Source organism: Capra hircus, chromosome 10 (genome assembly GCF_001704415.2).
Source record: "Capra hircus breed San Clemente chromosome 10, ASM170441v1, whole genome shotgun sequence".
Taxonomy (NCBI): Eukaryota; Metazoa; Chordata; class Mammalia; order Artiodactyla; family Bovidae; genus Capra; species Capra hircus.
In genome coordinates, this window is record NC_030817.1 from 59096418 (window position 1) to 59111365 (window position 14948).

A 14948-nucleotide genomic window follows, 5' to 3' on the forward strand; every position below is an offset into this window, starting at 1 on the left:
CTTATTCTCTAGTAAACATTCACTCTGAGAGGGCAGGATATCTTTCGTTTGTCTCTCATAATCAGCAAATGAGCAATAAATATTTTAATTGATTGTGTTATTTTTAAAAATTAGGCCCATAATTATCTCTACTCAAATTTTTTTAAACTGTCCTTTTAGAGAATCAGTTATTTTCAAAACCACAAAGAAACATGCCACTCAAATAAAAGCCTGTATTACAGTTATTAAATCTGTAAGAATGTAAAAGAGGGCTTTCATTCAACCCATAGATAATTATTTATCATCAACACTGCACAAATAATTATTCCAGGATAATTGGAGGTCGCAGTGAAGAACCAAACGTACATCCAAATTTGTGAAGTGTTATAAAATAATTTAACAGCCAATAAATTAAGAGGTGATTTCAAGCAATTCAAAGAGATTAGGATCATGGATTTGGAGCAAGAAAAATGATCTTGCTCATTCAGGCTCTCCTCAGAAGTAGATCAGTAAAATTGGAAAATCCAGGGCTCAAAAACCAGCAGTAAGTAGAACTAACCCAGAATCTGCATAAAAATCTTCTAACATAGTATTCTTTGGCAGCATCAAAGAAGAGAAATATAGAGCAATAAATATTAACCACTTCATAAAAACTGGCATCTCAATGTGACTACCCTATAAATGTTACTGAAGCTAAGAAAACGTTGCATAGTAGAATGCTATTAGAAATTAGGACAACAAAATATTATCTTACCAGTTTGCTTGGCTACTCCTTTGTATGAACTGAACTATACCCCAAAACCATCTTCATGAACTTGGGCACACCACTTAAACTTCAAGCATCTCTGTGTCTATAAAGTCACTTACCAGGGCTATGCTCAATCATGTCTGACTCTTTACGACCCCATGGGCTAGTCCGCCAGGCTCTTCTGTCCATGAGATTTCCCAGGCAAGGATACTGGAGTGGGATGCCATTTCCTTCTCCAGGGGATCTTCCTAACCTAGAGGTCAAACCCAGGTCTCTTGCATCTTCCGCACTGGCAGGTGGACAATACAGTGTTGGTAAAAATAATAGGTACCATGCCATATGTATTATTCTGTTTTATTCTCTGCTTAAATATTTAATCAATATGGTTATTATATTAAACTTGTATTTTATTTTAAGGCATAAATATTTTCTTCTCGACATTTGACAGAAACTTCATATCAAAGAACAGAAATTAATAATGAACTGTCTAGTAGTACTACAGCCATATTTTAGCAACTTTCTTCTACCAAATAAGTTTGAACTCTATTTTATCTTATTTAGATGTTACCGTGTAACAAGTGGTTCTTACTTTTCACTTATTGCAAAACCTTGTACAGGATGCTTTAAGTATTAAGTGTCCCCCAGATCCTATTCTCATTCTCATTCAGACTGAGGAGAAAATGATCTGAAACATTTTTTCCTTGAAGACTACCAGGCATGTGCTCCTCCTCCCCTTGCCCTCACCCCCGCTCCCCATTCTTCCCCTCTCCCTCCCACTCCTCCTCTCTTTCTCCCCCTCTTCCTCCCCCTTCCTTTCCTCTCCCTCCTCCTCCTCTCCCCCTTCACCCCTCCTCGATATACTACTTCTTCATCCCATTCTCTTTCCCTTCCTTCTTCTTCCCAGAAATTTAATGTGGATACTAAAGCCAGAGTTCCATAGAGCTTCAAGGAACCATCTAGGCATTCTTAAGACTTGAGAATTTAAGACTCACACAGTGTAGGACATGCACAAGATCATATAGCTCATACAATCCTGAGAAATCTAATTTTGGAAATGTAATCTGCTTTATTTTCAAGGAGCAACCAAGTTGAAAGAATCAGTACATCTAGGTCTTTATATTCAAGTCCAAGATCTTTACAAATTGTCTTACCTTGTTCTTTCCCTTACCAACATGAAAAAAATATATATAAACAACAATTCTGGCTTTTCTGCTAGCTCAACGTAGGGGAAAGAGAACTGAACCAGATGCAAAAAGTCCTAACTTAATGTTCTGGCTCTGCTCCATAACTTTGGATAAGTCACTAGGATTTTTTTAAGTCCCAGTTTTTGTAAAATTAAGATGCCTATCTGAATTACTTTGGAGAATTTTAATAATTTAGATAATGAATGTGAATATCTTCTATTAAATCATATAGGTCTAAGTGAACAGATACTTTTATTATTCTGTGTGCTCCTGAAAGGTTTTTAAGGATTGAAAGCAAAAATTATATGGGGTAGAAATATAAACAAGTTAAATTCTATTTTTAAAATGTAAGATAAGAATTTCATCAGAAAGGTAACAGAATAGGATGCTCCAGTTCTCATTCCCACACAGAGACTCTGACTCAACAATATATGGACTCAAATGCCTTCATGAAAACTCCAAAAACCAGTTAAGAAGTTGCAGTACTCCGGGTGAGCCATGTTGAAATGGGTCAGGAAAGCCAGTACATTCTTTCTGCAGTCTTACCTCACTTCATCTGGCACAGCTGTAGCTCAGTAGGGAGGAAACACCAAACTTGTGGCTTCTCCTTGGGAGGGAAAGAAAGCCATGGAATGTACATCTAACATTCTGAGTTCTTAAGGCTGCCCACGGGACTGGCTCTGTCTTCCTGATATTTCTGATGCCTGGGGATCATGGAGGACAAAAGAGAACTCTGGGACTTGCAGCACCAGACCTGCAGTCCCACAAACAGAGCAAGAGATTCTTGCTGTTCTTTAGTCACTAAGTCGTGTCCGACTCTTTTGCAACCCCATGGACTGTAGCCCACTAGATTTCTCTGTCCATGGGATTTCCCAACCAAGAATACTGGCATAGGTTGCAATTTCCTTCTCCAGTGGATTTTCCTGACCCAGGGATCCAACCTGCGTCTCATGCGCTGCAGGTGGGTTCTTTAGCACTGAGCCACCTGGGAAGCCTGAGCAAGTGATTACAAGCTCCTAAACAGTAAGCCAGCAAACCTCTCTTATTGGGAAATTACCTGCATAAGCCCACAGAACATGAATTCCCGGGAAATGTTTGAGAGGTTCCCAGAATCTCTGGTCAGTCTGATTGGAAAGGTCTTGCCTTGTACAAAACTATTCCGTAGTGATTAGGAGAGGTGGCTGTTTTTTCAAATATCCAACTCTCAGAGGGAAAAAAAATTACATGGCATACAAAAAAAGGGTGGGGGGGGGGGGCGAAATATGGTCCAGTCAAAAGAACAAAATAAATCACCAGAAATTGACCCTAAAAAAAAATCCAGCAGTCCATCTATGAATTACCTGGCAAAGAATTCAAAATTAGTTCACTGTGCATAGAACACAGATAAACAATTAAAGGAAAACAGAAAAACGATGTATGAACAAAATGATGCATAAACAAAGATAAAAACTAAAGAAGAACCAACTGAAGTTTGAAATTAGGTAATAAAAAAGGAATAATGGGCCTAACTTCACAAAAAAAATGAAGGAGTAAGTGACAATTTTATGAGATAAGGCTTCCCTTCATTCCCTACTTATGCACACAAAATGGTTATTTTGGTTTGGAAGCACATCTGGAGACATGAATTTAAGTGCAAATATTTTATTTAGGGGATGATCCTAAGAAACACTGTTAAGGAAATGAAGTAAGAAGACAAGAAGCTACCCACTAAAGGGTGAATTTTTAAGCCACTTTGGGCAGGTAGGGCTTCCTTGATAGTTCAGTTGGTAAAGAATCCGCCTGCAATGCAGGAGACACGATTTCGATTCCTAGGTCAGGAAGATCAGCTGGAGAAGGGATACCCACTCCAGTATTCTTGGGCTTCCCTTGTGGGTCAGCTGGTAAAGAATCCACCTGAAATGCAGGAGACCTGGGTTAGATCCCTGGGTTGGGAAGATCCCCTGGAGAAGGGAAAGCTACCCACTTCAGTCTTGTGGCCTGGAGAATTCCATGCACTGTATAGTCTGTGGGGTCACAAAGAGCTGGACACGACTGAGTGACTTACACTTTCACTTTCACTTGGGCAGGTAAACTGATCCCACTGGAGACCTCTTGGAGACTCCAAGCAAGTGTGAAGCAAGTCTCAAAATGATCTCAACCAAGAGATGTAAGGAACCTAGATATTTATCCACCAACCCCTCACCCATCCAGCATCACTTGCTGGGGCTGCTTCCACAGGCATTAATTCCCCAGCTTTCCCCTGTGTCTCAGCTGAGCATGCTCCCTTGGCTAGAAAAAAATCTCTCAAAAACTCACAGGTTTCTGCACTGTCTCTTTTGAAGGCTATATTCATGACTTGTCTCTGCCTATCTCCTCCATTCATGTCTCTTCACTGCTGTTTTAGTCAGGTTAGGCTGTGCTGTGTGACAGTAACACACAACTCTCACACCTCTGGCTTAACACAGCAAAAGCTAATTTTCCTTAGTTGTTCTTTAGGCAGTGAACCACCAATTCTGACAGCTGTTTTCTGTATGCAGATTCAGTGATCCAGGCAGCTCTGATCCATGGTTCAATAATATCTCAACGCATTTTCCATACATAACTTTGTGTGGGAGCTTTTTATGAACCCAGTCTGGAAGTCACACATATCACTTCTGCATATATTTCTTTGGCCAACAAAGTCTTGCCTAAAAACAAAAATTTCATAGTCTCCCCTATATCCAGGAAGGAAAAGGTATTGCTAAGCACTGGTAACATCTGCTCCCCCAGACAAGTTCCTTGAAACTAGCTTCCATATAACTGTGTTGGCTAATCTAGCCTCTAGTACACTTCGTGACCTTTCTGTTTAGCACCTTCGATTAACATACTCTGTCTTTCAGTTTCCCAAACTCAAAATCCTAACAGAAGGATTCCTGTACCCTATATTCTCCTATACTGGTCCTCCAGCATTACCAAAAGTGGTAACAGCTAAATGTAAAAGAAATTGTGAATGACTTCTGACTTTGAGGCTTAAACGGAGAAGAGCTTGGGGCAGTGTTTACGAACACCTAAAGAAAAACTCTATGGACAAGTTAATTTTCCAAGCAAACTATCTGCTTCTTAAAGACAGGGGTAAAATATTTGAAAACTTATAGAAGGTAGAGAAATTATCCAGGAAGACACTTCCAGAGAACATCACAGGGAACAATGGCATTAGAACTGTATTAGGCACTTAGGAGAAAGTATTAATAGCTCTGATTTCTAATTAGGATACAGTAAATGATATAAAGTCAGATTAATACTGTAACAGCATGTGTGAAGTAGAATTCTGAAATTTAAGATCCGAAACATGAGATTTTTTTTTTAACTCTGGCAGGTAACAATGAAGACTAGACAGGAGAAAGGGAATTCCAAGTAATAGTGCTCACACCCCTTCAGAAATTATTTTGAACTTCTAAGAATTATTTTTTAGATATTTTTCAAGTTATAACACATGATTGTTGAAAAAGTGAAAAAATGAAATAACCTAGAACAGTATATAAAGACTAAGCTAGCATCTCTCCTCACTTTTCAGACTTTGTAACTTTATTGATATTTTTAACTTAAATAGATGTTTCAACACATGATTGTTGAAAAAGTGAAAAAGTGAAATAACCTAGAACAGTATATATAAAGACTAAGCTAGCATCTCTCCTCACTTTTCAAACTTTTTAACTTTATTGATATCTTTAACTTAAATAGATGTTTCCATAAGCTTATTTATAATCTTTATTTAAAATTAATTGGCCATACCTATGAATCTATTACCCACTCCAGTATTCTTGCCTGGAGAATCCCAGGGACGGGGGAGCCTGGTGGGCTGCCGTCTATTGGGTCGCACAGAGTTGGACACGACTGAAGCGACTTAGCAGCAGCAGCAGCAGCAGCATGAATCTATTTCTAAACTCTATTCTGTTTCATTGATATATATTTCTACCCTTAAGCCATTAACACAACAGTTAATTACTATAGCTTCATAGAAGGCTTAAAATCAGTTAATATAAATCTTCAAGTTGTATCTTTTTCAAAATACTTTTGGCTGTTCTTCTTTATATCTTCAAGTAGATTTTACAATCAGCTTGTCAGTCTCTTACCCCAAAAAAGGTCTTCTGAAAATTTTCATTGGAATTGCATTGACTTTATAGATCAATTTGGGGTAAACTGCCATCTTAACAATATTGAGTCTACCAGTCTATGAGCATGGTGTATCTCACCATTTATTAAAGTTGCTTTTAATTTCTCTCTGAAATGTTTTGTAGTTGTCAGTGTCAAAATTCAAATTCATGATTTTTGATGCTGTTATAAATAGTATAGTTTTGATATCAATTGGTAATTGTGCACTGCTAATATATACAGATACAACTGATTTTTTGTATATTCAATGAGCTCTCTTCATTCTGGCTGAAGAGAATATGAATGATACCTGGTTCTGTGTGTGCTGTCAGAATTGTTTACATTACAACTCCAATAATTGCTCTTTCCTCGGAAGTTGTCATTGCCCATCCTGGTAGAGATTCACCCTGTACATGCACATAGGATATCCAAACACCAAGCAAATCCCCATTCAGATTCCTTGAAACTTTGTCTAGCTCTTTCCTCTCTCCAAATTCTAGCTTCCTTCTCCTTCTTAAAGATCAAATCTCTTGTCCTCTCAATTCAGGGAGATTGATGGGATTTGTTAGAATTCCTCCTTCTTGTGTCAGTGTGGAATTTACAGTCTGGTAGAAAGCCTGATTAAGGGTAGGGCTTACCTCTTTGTTTTTCTTCTCTCAGGAATTATAGTCCTACACTGTCTGTTATCTAGGGTCGGACCATAGTTGTTTCCTATAGTTATCCTGCTTTTTAGGCATTTATGGAAGGAGGATTATGCTCATATGGCCAAAAGAGGGAATTTTGCCCCTGTAACTAAGGGTTGATGACTCTAGAAAAGAATGTGGGGAGAAGAGAGAATTCTTTCTCCTCTGAGTATTCATTCTTTAGAATCAGAGACTTCTGTGTTAATAATCAAGCACTGTAATCAAAAGTAAACAAGAAAGCACTTAAATTTTTCATTGAAAAACCTTTGTCTTAAAAAAAATGGAAAAGCCACTAGTTCAGCTTAATTTGCTTGAAACATCACTAAGGAACATCATTTGGGTGAAGAATTTAGTAAGTTTCAGAGGCATTTCACACAAACAAGAACATCTACAGTCAACCCTATCAATCCTTGTGCTTCAGGGCATGTTTTGATCACCAGCTGGAACAGAGAAGATATTCCCTATAGTACTTCTATAGCATCAACTTCATTCAGGTCTTTATTTCCTTTAAACACAATTCATTGGAGGGCTGTAAGTACATTATGGCCAAATACTGCAACATGAGGGGAAATACATACAATATTTTAGAGAAAAAAATTCAAGAAAATGATAAATTATCAGGGAAGGTAAGTAGAATAAGCACGTGTGTTCATTGCTCAGTTGCGTCTGACTCTTTCAGCCCCATGAACTGTAGTCCACCAGTTTCTTCTGTCCATGGAATTTTCCTGGCAAGAATACTGAAGTGGGTTGCCATTTGCTTCTCCAGGGAGAATAAGCATAGAAAAACATTTTTTAAAGCTCATTTTTGGTATCTTTTACACACAGAGCCTGACAGAGAGTGAAGTTCAGCATTTGTTGAACGAATGAATGAACAAAAAAAGAAAGAAATCCTAGCCTCACCAATATTTGACCTTTAGTACTTTGCTTATCCTCAGTTTACTCATCTTTAAAATAGGGATATTTATACCCATCTCTTCTTGTTATCACAGAGATTGAAGTAGATAATACATGTAAATAAATTAACTACCTGATGTGAGTTAATCAATCACTGAGTCAGTAATATATTTGTAGTATATATTTGTAATATATTCGTAAATTCTTTTGTGTTTGTGCTGTTGAACAAGAATTTTCTTTTCCTTTCTACTCAAATTACTGACTGTTCATTCTGAATCTTATCTCAAATGTTATTTCTCTCTTACCTTTTCTTAAAGATTTCCAATTTAAACATTTAAAAATAAGCCATCAGTTATTAACTCACTGCCTGGAACAGCATGAAAACTAAAAAAATGATAGTCATTTAAATCTCCTGGGTTTGACTAAGCTCAGTTCAGTTCAGTCACTCAGTGGTGTCCGACTCTTTGTGACCCCATGAATCATAGTGTCCCTGTCCATCACCATCTCCCGGAGTTCACTCAGATTCACGTCCATCGAGTCCGTGATGCCATCCAGCCATCACATCCTCTGTCGTCCCCTTCTCCTCCTGCCCCCAATCCCTCCCAGCATCAGAGTCTTTTCCAGTGAGTCAACTCTTTGCATCAGGTGGCCAAAGTATTGAAGTTTCAGCCTCAGCATCAGTCCTTCCAATGAACACCTAGGACTGATCTCCTTTAGGATGGACTGATTGGATCTCCTTGCAGTCCAAGGGACTCTCAAGAGTCTTCTCCAACACCACAGCATCAAAAGCATCAGTTCATTGGTGCTCAGCTTTCTTCACAGTCCAACTCTCACATCCATACATGACCACTGGAAAAACCATAGCCTTGACCAGATGAACTTTGGTTGGCAAAGTAATGTTTCTGCTTTTGAATATGCTATCTAGGTTGGTCATAATTTTCCTTCCAAGAAGTAAGCGCCTTTTAATTTCATGGCTGCAGTCACCATCTGCAGTGATTTTGGAACCCCCAAGATAAAGTCTGACACTGTTTCCCCATCTATTTCCCATGAAGTGATGGGACCAGATGCCATGATCTTAGTTTTCTGAATGTTGAGCTTTAAGCCAACTTTTTCCCTGTCCTCTTTCACTTTCATCAAGAGGCTCTTTAGTTCTTCTTCACTTTCTGCCATAAGAGTGGTGTCATCTCGACCCTGTATGCAAGACAGGAAAAAAGACACAGATGTGTATAACGGACTTTTGGACTCAGAGGGAGAGGGAGAGGGTGGGATGATTTGGGAGAATGGGAATTCTAACATGTATACTGTCATGTAAGAATTGAATCGCCAGTCCATGTCTGACGTAGGGTGCAGCATGCTTGGGGCTGGTGCATGGGGATGACCCAGAGAGATGTTGTGGGGAGGGAGATGGGAGGGGGGTTCATGTTTGGGAATGCATGTAAGAATTAAAGATTTTAAAATTTAAAAAATAAAAAAAAATTAAAAAATTTAAAAAAAAATTAAAAAAAAAAGAGTGGTGTCATCTGCATATCTGAGGTTATTGATATGTCTCCCAGCAATCTTGATTCCCGCTTGTGCTTCTTCCAGCCCAGCATTTCTCATGATGTACTCTGCATAGAAGTTAAATAAGCAGGGTGACAATATACAGCCTTGATGTACTTCTTTTCCTATTTGGAACCAGTCTGTTGTTCCATGTCTAGTTCTAACTATTGCTTCCTGACCTGCGTATAGGTTTCTCAAGAGGCAGGTCAGGTGATCTGGTATGCCCCTCTCTTTCAGAATTTTCCACAGTTTATTGTGATGCACACAGTCAAAGGCTTTGGCATAGTCAATAAAGCAGAAATAGATATTTTTCTGGAACTCTCTTGCCTTTTCCATGATCCAGCAGATGTTGGCAATTTGATCTCTGGTTCCTCTGCCTTTTCTAAAACCAGCTTGAACATCTGGAAGTTCACGGTTCACGTATTGCTGAAGCCTGGCTTGCAGAATTTTGACTAAGCTAGTCCTGACCAAATAGACCTAACAAATCAATGATACATAATCAATATTTCTAGCAATGAAATCTTGATATATTTCATGTATATCTCTCACAGGTCTGAAGACTGGGAAGTACAAGATTAAGGTATTGGCAAATTTGGTAACTGATGAAGATCTGCTTCCTTACCAGATGGGAGAGGGCAAGGGAGCTCTCTTGGGCTAGTTTTCTAAGAGCCCTAATCCCATTCATGAAGGCCCTGCCAAGGGCCACACCCCCAGATACCATCATCTGAGATATATTCAATCCATAGCAAATGGTGATCTGTGATAAGAAAGTTCAAACTCATAAAAAGAGTAACAGCTGCTTACCTTGAAATGTCAGAAGCACTGGGCTAAGGCTGCTACAATTGACCAAATCCATATAAAAGTCATTTGAAGGGCTGTTAATTATGAGTGGCACTAACACTCCTTTCTAACAATTTATTAATCACTAACTATTGGTTTTTCCAGTGGTCATGTATGGATGTGAGAGTTGGACTGTGAAGAAAGCTGAGCACCAAAGAATTGATGCTTTTGAACTGTGGTGTTGGAGAAGACTCTTGAGAGTCCCTTGGACTGCAAGGAGATCCAACCAGTCCATCCTAAAGGAGACCAGTCCTGGGTGTTCATTGGAAGGACTGATGCTGAGGCTGAAACTCCAATACTCTGGCCACCTGATGCAAAGAGTTGACTCATTGGAAAAGACCCTGATGCTGGGAGGGATTGGCGGTAGGAGGGCAAGGGGACGACAGAGGATGAGATGGCTGGATGGCATCACCAACTCGATGGACATGAGTCTGAGTAAACTCCAGGAGTTGGTGATGGACAGGGAGGCCTGGCGTGCTGCGATTCACGGGGTCGCAAACAGTAGGACATGACTGAGCGAATGAACTGAACTGAACTGCTTATTAGCAAATTCTCTTGGGACTTATAAATTAGATGTATCCTGCAAATAGATGATGTTCCAAACTCACATGAAAACTTTCAATTTCTGTAAACAGAGTAAGTAGGCCTTTGGATGTTCTGGACTCAACTAATTAAAAGCTAAAAATAAATCACATAGAAATCAACTATACTCCAATAAAAAAAAATCACATAGCATTTGTGTTAACATAACTTTAAATAACAATGAGAACTTCCCCCCCCCCAAACAATGATCAGGTGCTGTTTTTATTGCAATTGAAGAAAGGTGTTGGAAAGATAACCTAGTTTATTGGTCTATTTCCCCATGGGCCAGCAGGGTTGTAAAAACTACCCCCCCCACTTCCGCACACCGCACAGTAGAGTGGTTTAAATGAGCTGCAATGAAGTCATCTTTTTGGAAGATGGAAAATTGGAAGATTTGTTAAAACTTGGAAAGAAATTTTGTCATTTACTTCACGAATCATTCAGCAAAAGGCAGCCATGTGCTACTTGAAATAAGTTACTACCTCAGCATATCACCATGTCACTTAACCTAAAGGTGGATTTGGGGGTGTTTTTGATTTTTTTTTTTTTTTTTTGGTCCTCCATCCTGGGTTTGATCCCTAGGTCTGGAAGATCCCCTGGAGAAGGAAATGGCAATCCACTCCCGTACTATTGCTTGGAAAATCCCATGGACAGAGGAGCCTGGTAGGCTACAGTCCATGGGGTGGCAAAGAGTCGGACACGACTGAGCGACTTCACACACACACACATCATCATCAGATCAGCAGTTCTGCAAGCAAGGGACAGGACCAGTTATCTCCAGCGATGACTGGGGAGAGAGAGAAGAGTGCTTAATATTTAAGGACTGACACTAGAACTACCCTGTCCCGCCCCCATCCCCCTATCACCATCACCTTATGCACTTCACTAGAAGAAACAGGAAGAACCCACCATCCTGGAAGCTGTGGTAGACGCTATTTGGTGTCACACACTGAGACTCTGCAGTGACACAGTGATCCATTTACTGAACTGTGGGCACTCAGAAATAAGCAACCCAATCCTGCCTCAACTGAACCATATTCTGCTGCTCTTGTGGAAGCTCAGCCAGGTGCTGACAGCCTGGTGAGAGGATAGCTTTGAGGTAACGGGGACTGAAGTGGGGATATAGGGACACAGTCACATCACACGGTAAGAAGCCTCTGGGCCGAGTTTGTACTGAAAGCGTGAAATGAAGGGAGCATAGATTTTAACTAGTATACTGAGCTTTACGTGAGTCCCTAGTTTAAGTCACACAGCAACACTAGGAAATCGATATTGTCAGTCCCCCTTTAGACAGCAGGAACTAGGACAGAAAGAAGACAAAGAAGAGTTGACTCCCGCCAGGGCTCAAGGCCTGCACCATCGGGTCCCAGGAAGCTGGAGCACAGGGACCGGCTTCCGCGGGTTCCTGAGCTGGGGAGAAAGTCCCCGCTGCGGTACAGAAACCGAGGTCTGGGTGAGGCGCCAGCAGCGGAAGGAGAAGGGCCGTCTCCTCTGTGGTGCAGCACTAGCCGAGGGGAGGTCGGCGCGGAGACCATAGCTGCAAGCCAAACGCAAACGCGGGGAATAGGCATCAACCCCTCTGCCAGCCCCCTCCCTGCGAGGAGGGGTTTCTCACGCTCCGTTCTCGGGAGACTGAGCCGGAGGTCGGAAGGAAGCGGGGCGAGGGATGAGTCATCCCGCCTAATTCCTCCTTCCCGGTCCCTTCGCCTCCGCATGCCGGCCGCCTCCCGAGATCAGGCAGCCGGGAGTGAAAACTCCCCTCACCCTCAGAATCCTCCACCAAACCCCCTGTGACCGGCAGAGAAGAGGAGAAGGATGGGGCATATGGCCAATGAGAGCTTCGCTCTCTCGCTCTCCGTCCAATCGGCCGCTGTTTACAGGCTGGGGCGGGACTAAGGGGCGAGGAGGGGGCGTTCCCAGGCTGGCTCTGGGCGCCGAGGTTCGGTGGCTCTTAGAGAGAGCGCCTCGCTGAGAGTCGGCGCCTAAGCGACGCGAGAAGGCGCCACTGCCAAAACCACCGCCGCCACTGCTGGCCAAGGTGCTGGACACGACAGGCCAGCCGGCCACCTCGTCAGCTCAGGCGCCCGTTGCAGCCGCAGCTGCTTCGCTCCCAGCCGGGTCCCCATGGAAGAGATGGAAGAAGAGTTAAAATGCCCCGTGTGCGGCTCCTTCTATCGCGAGCCCATCATCTTACCCTGCTCTCACAATATATGTCAGGCGTGCGCCCGCAACATCCTGGTACAGACCCCGGAGTCAGAGTCCCCCCAGAGCCGGCGGGCCTCGGGCTCCGGGGTCTCTGATTATGACTATCTGGATCTGGACAAGATGAGCCTGTACAGCGAGGCGGACAGCGGCTATGGCTCCTACGGGGGGTTCGCCAGCGCCCCTACTACACCGTGCCAGAAGTCCCCCAACGGCGTCCGTGTGTTCCCCCCGGCTATGCCGCCACCGGCCACCCATCTGTCACCGGCCTTGGCCTCTGTGCCCCGCAACTCCTGTATCACCTGCCCCCAGTGCCACCGCAGCCTCATCTTGGACGACCGGGGGCTCCGCGGCTTCCCCAAGAACCGCGTCCTGGAAGGGGTAATTGACCGCTACCAGCAGAGCAAAGCGGCTGCCCTTAAATGCCAGCTGTGCGAGAAGGCACCCAAGGAAGCCACCGTCATGTGTGAACAGTGCGATGTCTTCTACTGCGACCCGTGCCGCCTGCGCTGCCACCCGCCCCGGGGTCCTCTGGCCAAGCATCGCCTGGTACCCCCGGCACAGGGCCGCGTGAGCCGGCGGCTAAGCCCACGAAAGGTCTCCACCTGCACAGACCACGAGCTGGAGAACCACAGCATGTACTGCGTGCAGTGCAAGATGCCCGTGTGCTACCAGTGCTTGGAGGAGGGCAAGCACTCCAGCCACGAGGTCAAGGCTCTAGGGGCCATGTGGAAGCTGCACAAGGTAAGCCCGGAGAAAACCCGCCCCTAACTCCCCGCACCTCCGACCCTCCGTTTTGCAGCAGATGACACTCCCCCCCCCCCTTTTGCTCACAGTGCATCCCAACGGGAGCGCAATGCAGGTGCCTCCGATATCTGCTTCCCCCGTCTGGTGCATTGCAGGAAGCGCAGGGGGACCTTAAACGGCGCACAGGGGAGTTGAACCTCTCCAGAGAGTTGTTTTGGGGATGCGTAGAGCGGGTCTCCCCGGGCACGCTGCCTGCGAGCCAGGCGCAGGGCGCCCCCTCCCCGCCGCAGACGTGCAACTCTGGGCCGCCACCAGCGAGTAGGAAAGCGATGCGTTTACTGGGCCGACCCGCGGCTGTTCTCAGGGACGCTCCAGGGCAGAGCCGGTGTGGGGCTCCAGCCGTGATCCCCGGGGAGGAGGTGGGGGCGGTTGGGTGGCGCGGACCGCTGGGTGCGGAGCTGCTGAATAGGCTGGCGCCTGGAGTCGCGGCGGGGGCGGGAAACACGCTGCGAGCGGAATACTGATTAGTAGGCGCTGGCCCATCCCAGCGTCCGCGCTGGAAGGATGCGGATCCGGGTGCTTTGCGCTCAGGAGGTGTATGAGTGGGGAGTAGGGTGGAAGAAAGAAAAAAAAAAAAAAAATCCTGTAGTCGCCATGGCAACACGGCCAGAGGCTGAGGCCCTGACCCTCGCGGAGAGGACGTGGGCTAGAGGAGCAGGACCCGAGGTTTCTGCGCGGTCGCGGCCTGAAAACTAGGCAGGTGCATCTTCCAGTTTCTCAGGGTAACCCCTCCTATTGACCACCTACACACCCGTTTGTCCAGAATTCAGCCGTTTTCCTTTATCAGTAGTTGTCTGTGCAAACTTTGAGGCACCTGTTACCAAATTTATCTTTCTGATGTCTTTTGATGGCACCGCCGCCAAAGCTAGCCTCGAGAACAGGGCCTTTAACAACTTGTTAGGTCATGCCGCTCCCCTGTTCAAAGTCCTTCCGTTCCCCCCACGTTTCTTAGACAGTCCTTAAGAAGGTCCGCCAGGACCTCACATGACCTGTTTCCTTTGGCCTCACCGACCTTATTTCCTCCCACTCCCTCTGCTTGAGCCGGCTGTCCCTCTTGCTGTTCCTCCACAAACACCAGGCCCCCCTGACCCCAGGGCCTTTGCTTCTGATACTCCTTCAGCCCCAGACCAAATACCCTGTATCTTAATAGTTCATTCTTTTGCCTCCTTCAGATCATTACTCAGATGTCACCCTTGCAGTGAGACCTTTGTGATTCGTTTAGTTCCCTCTCTGCTTTATTTTTCCCAGTAGTACTTACCACTAACTGGCATGCTATATATTTTAATTAACATGTTACTTTTGTGTTTGTCTATTGCTCCCCCAATAGGGGATAAACACACACACAAATAAGCTTCAGAAGGAAAGAGATCTTTATAATAT

General features: G+C 43.9%; 1 protein-coding gene across 7 annotated transcripts in view; it reads left to right on the forward strand.

Annotated features, from left to right (window-relative positions):
- The window catches only part of TRIM9 (tripartite motif containing 9), a 120897-nt gene continuing 118426 nt past the window's right edge, over positions 12478 to 14948 (forward strand). For 3 of the 7 annotated variants that reach the window (XM_013967065.2, XM_013967066.2, XM_013967069.2), the window contains exon 1: positions 12480 to 13505. In XM_013967065.2, the coding sequence (XP_013822519.1) occupies positions 12684 to 13505 (822 nt within the window). In that variant the 5' untranslated portion in view covers positions 12480 to 12683. Of the gene's footprint in view, positions 13506 to 14948 lie in introns of all 7 variants that reach the window. The other 4 variants (XM_018054352.1, XM_018054353.1, XM_013967067.2 and 1 more) reach the window with 3 other exon arrangements.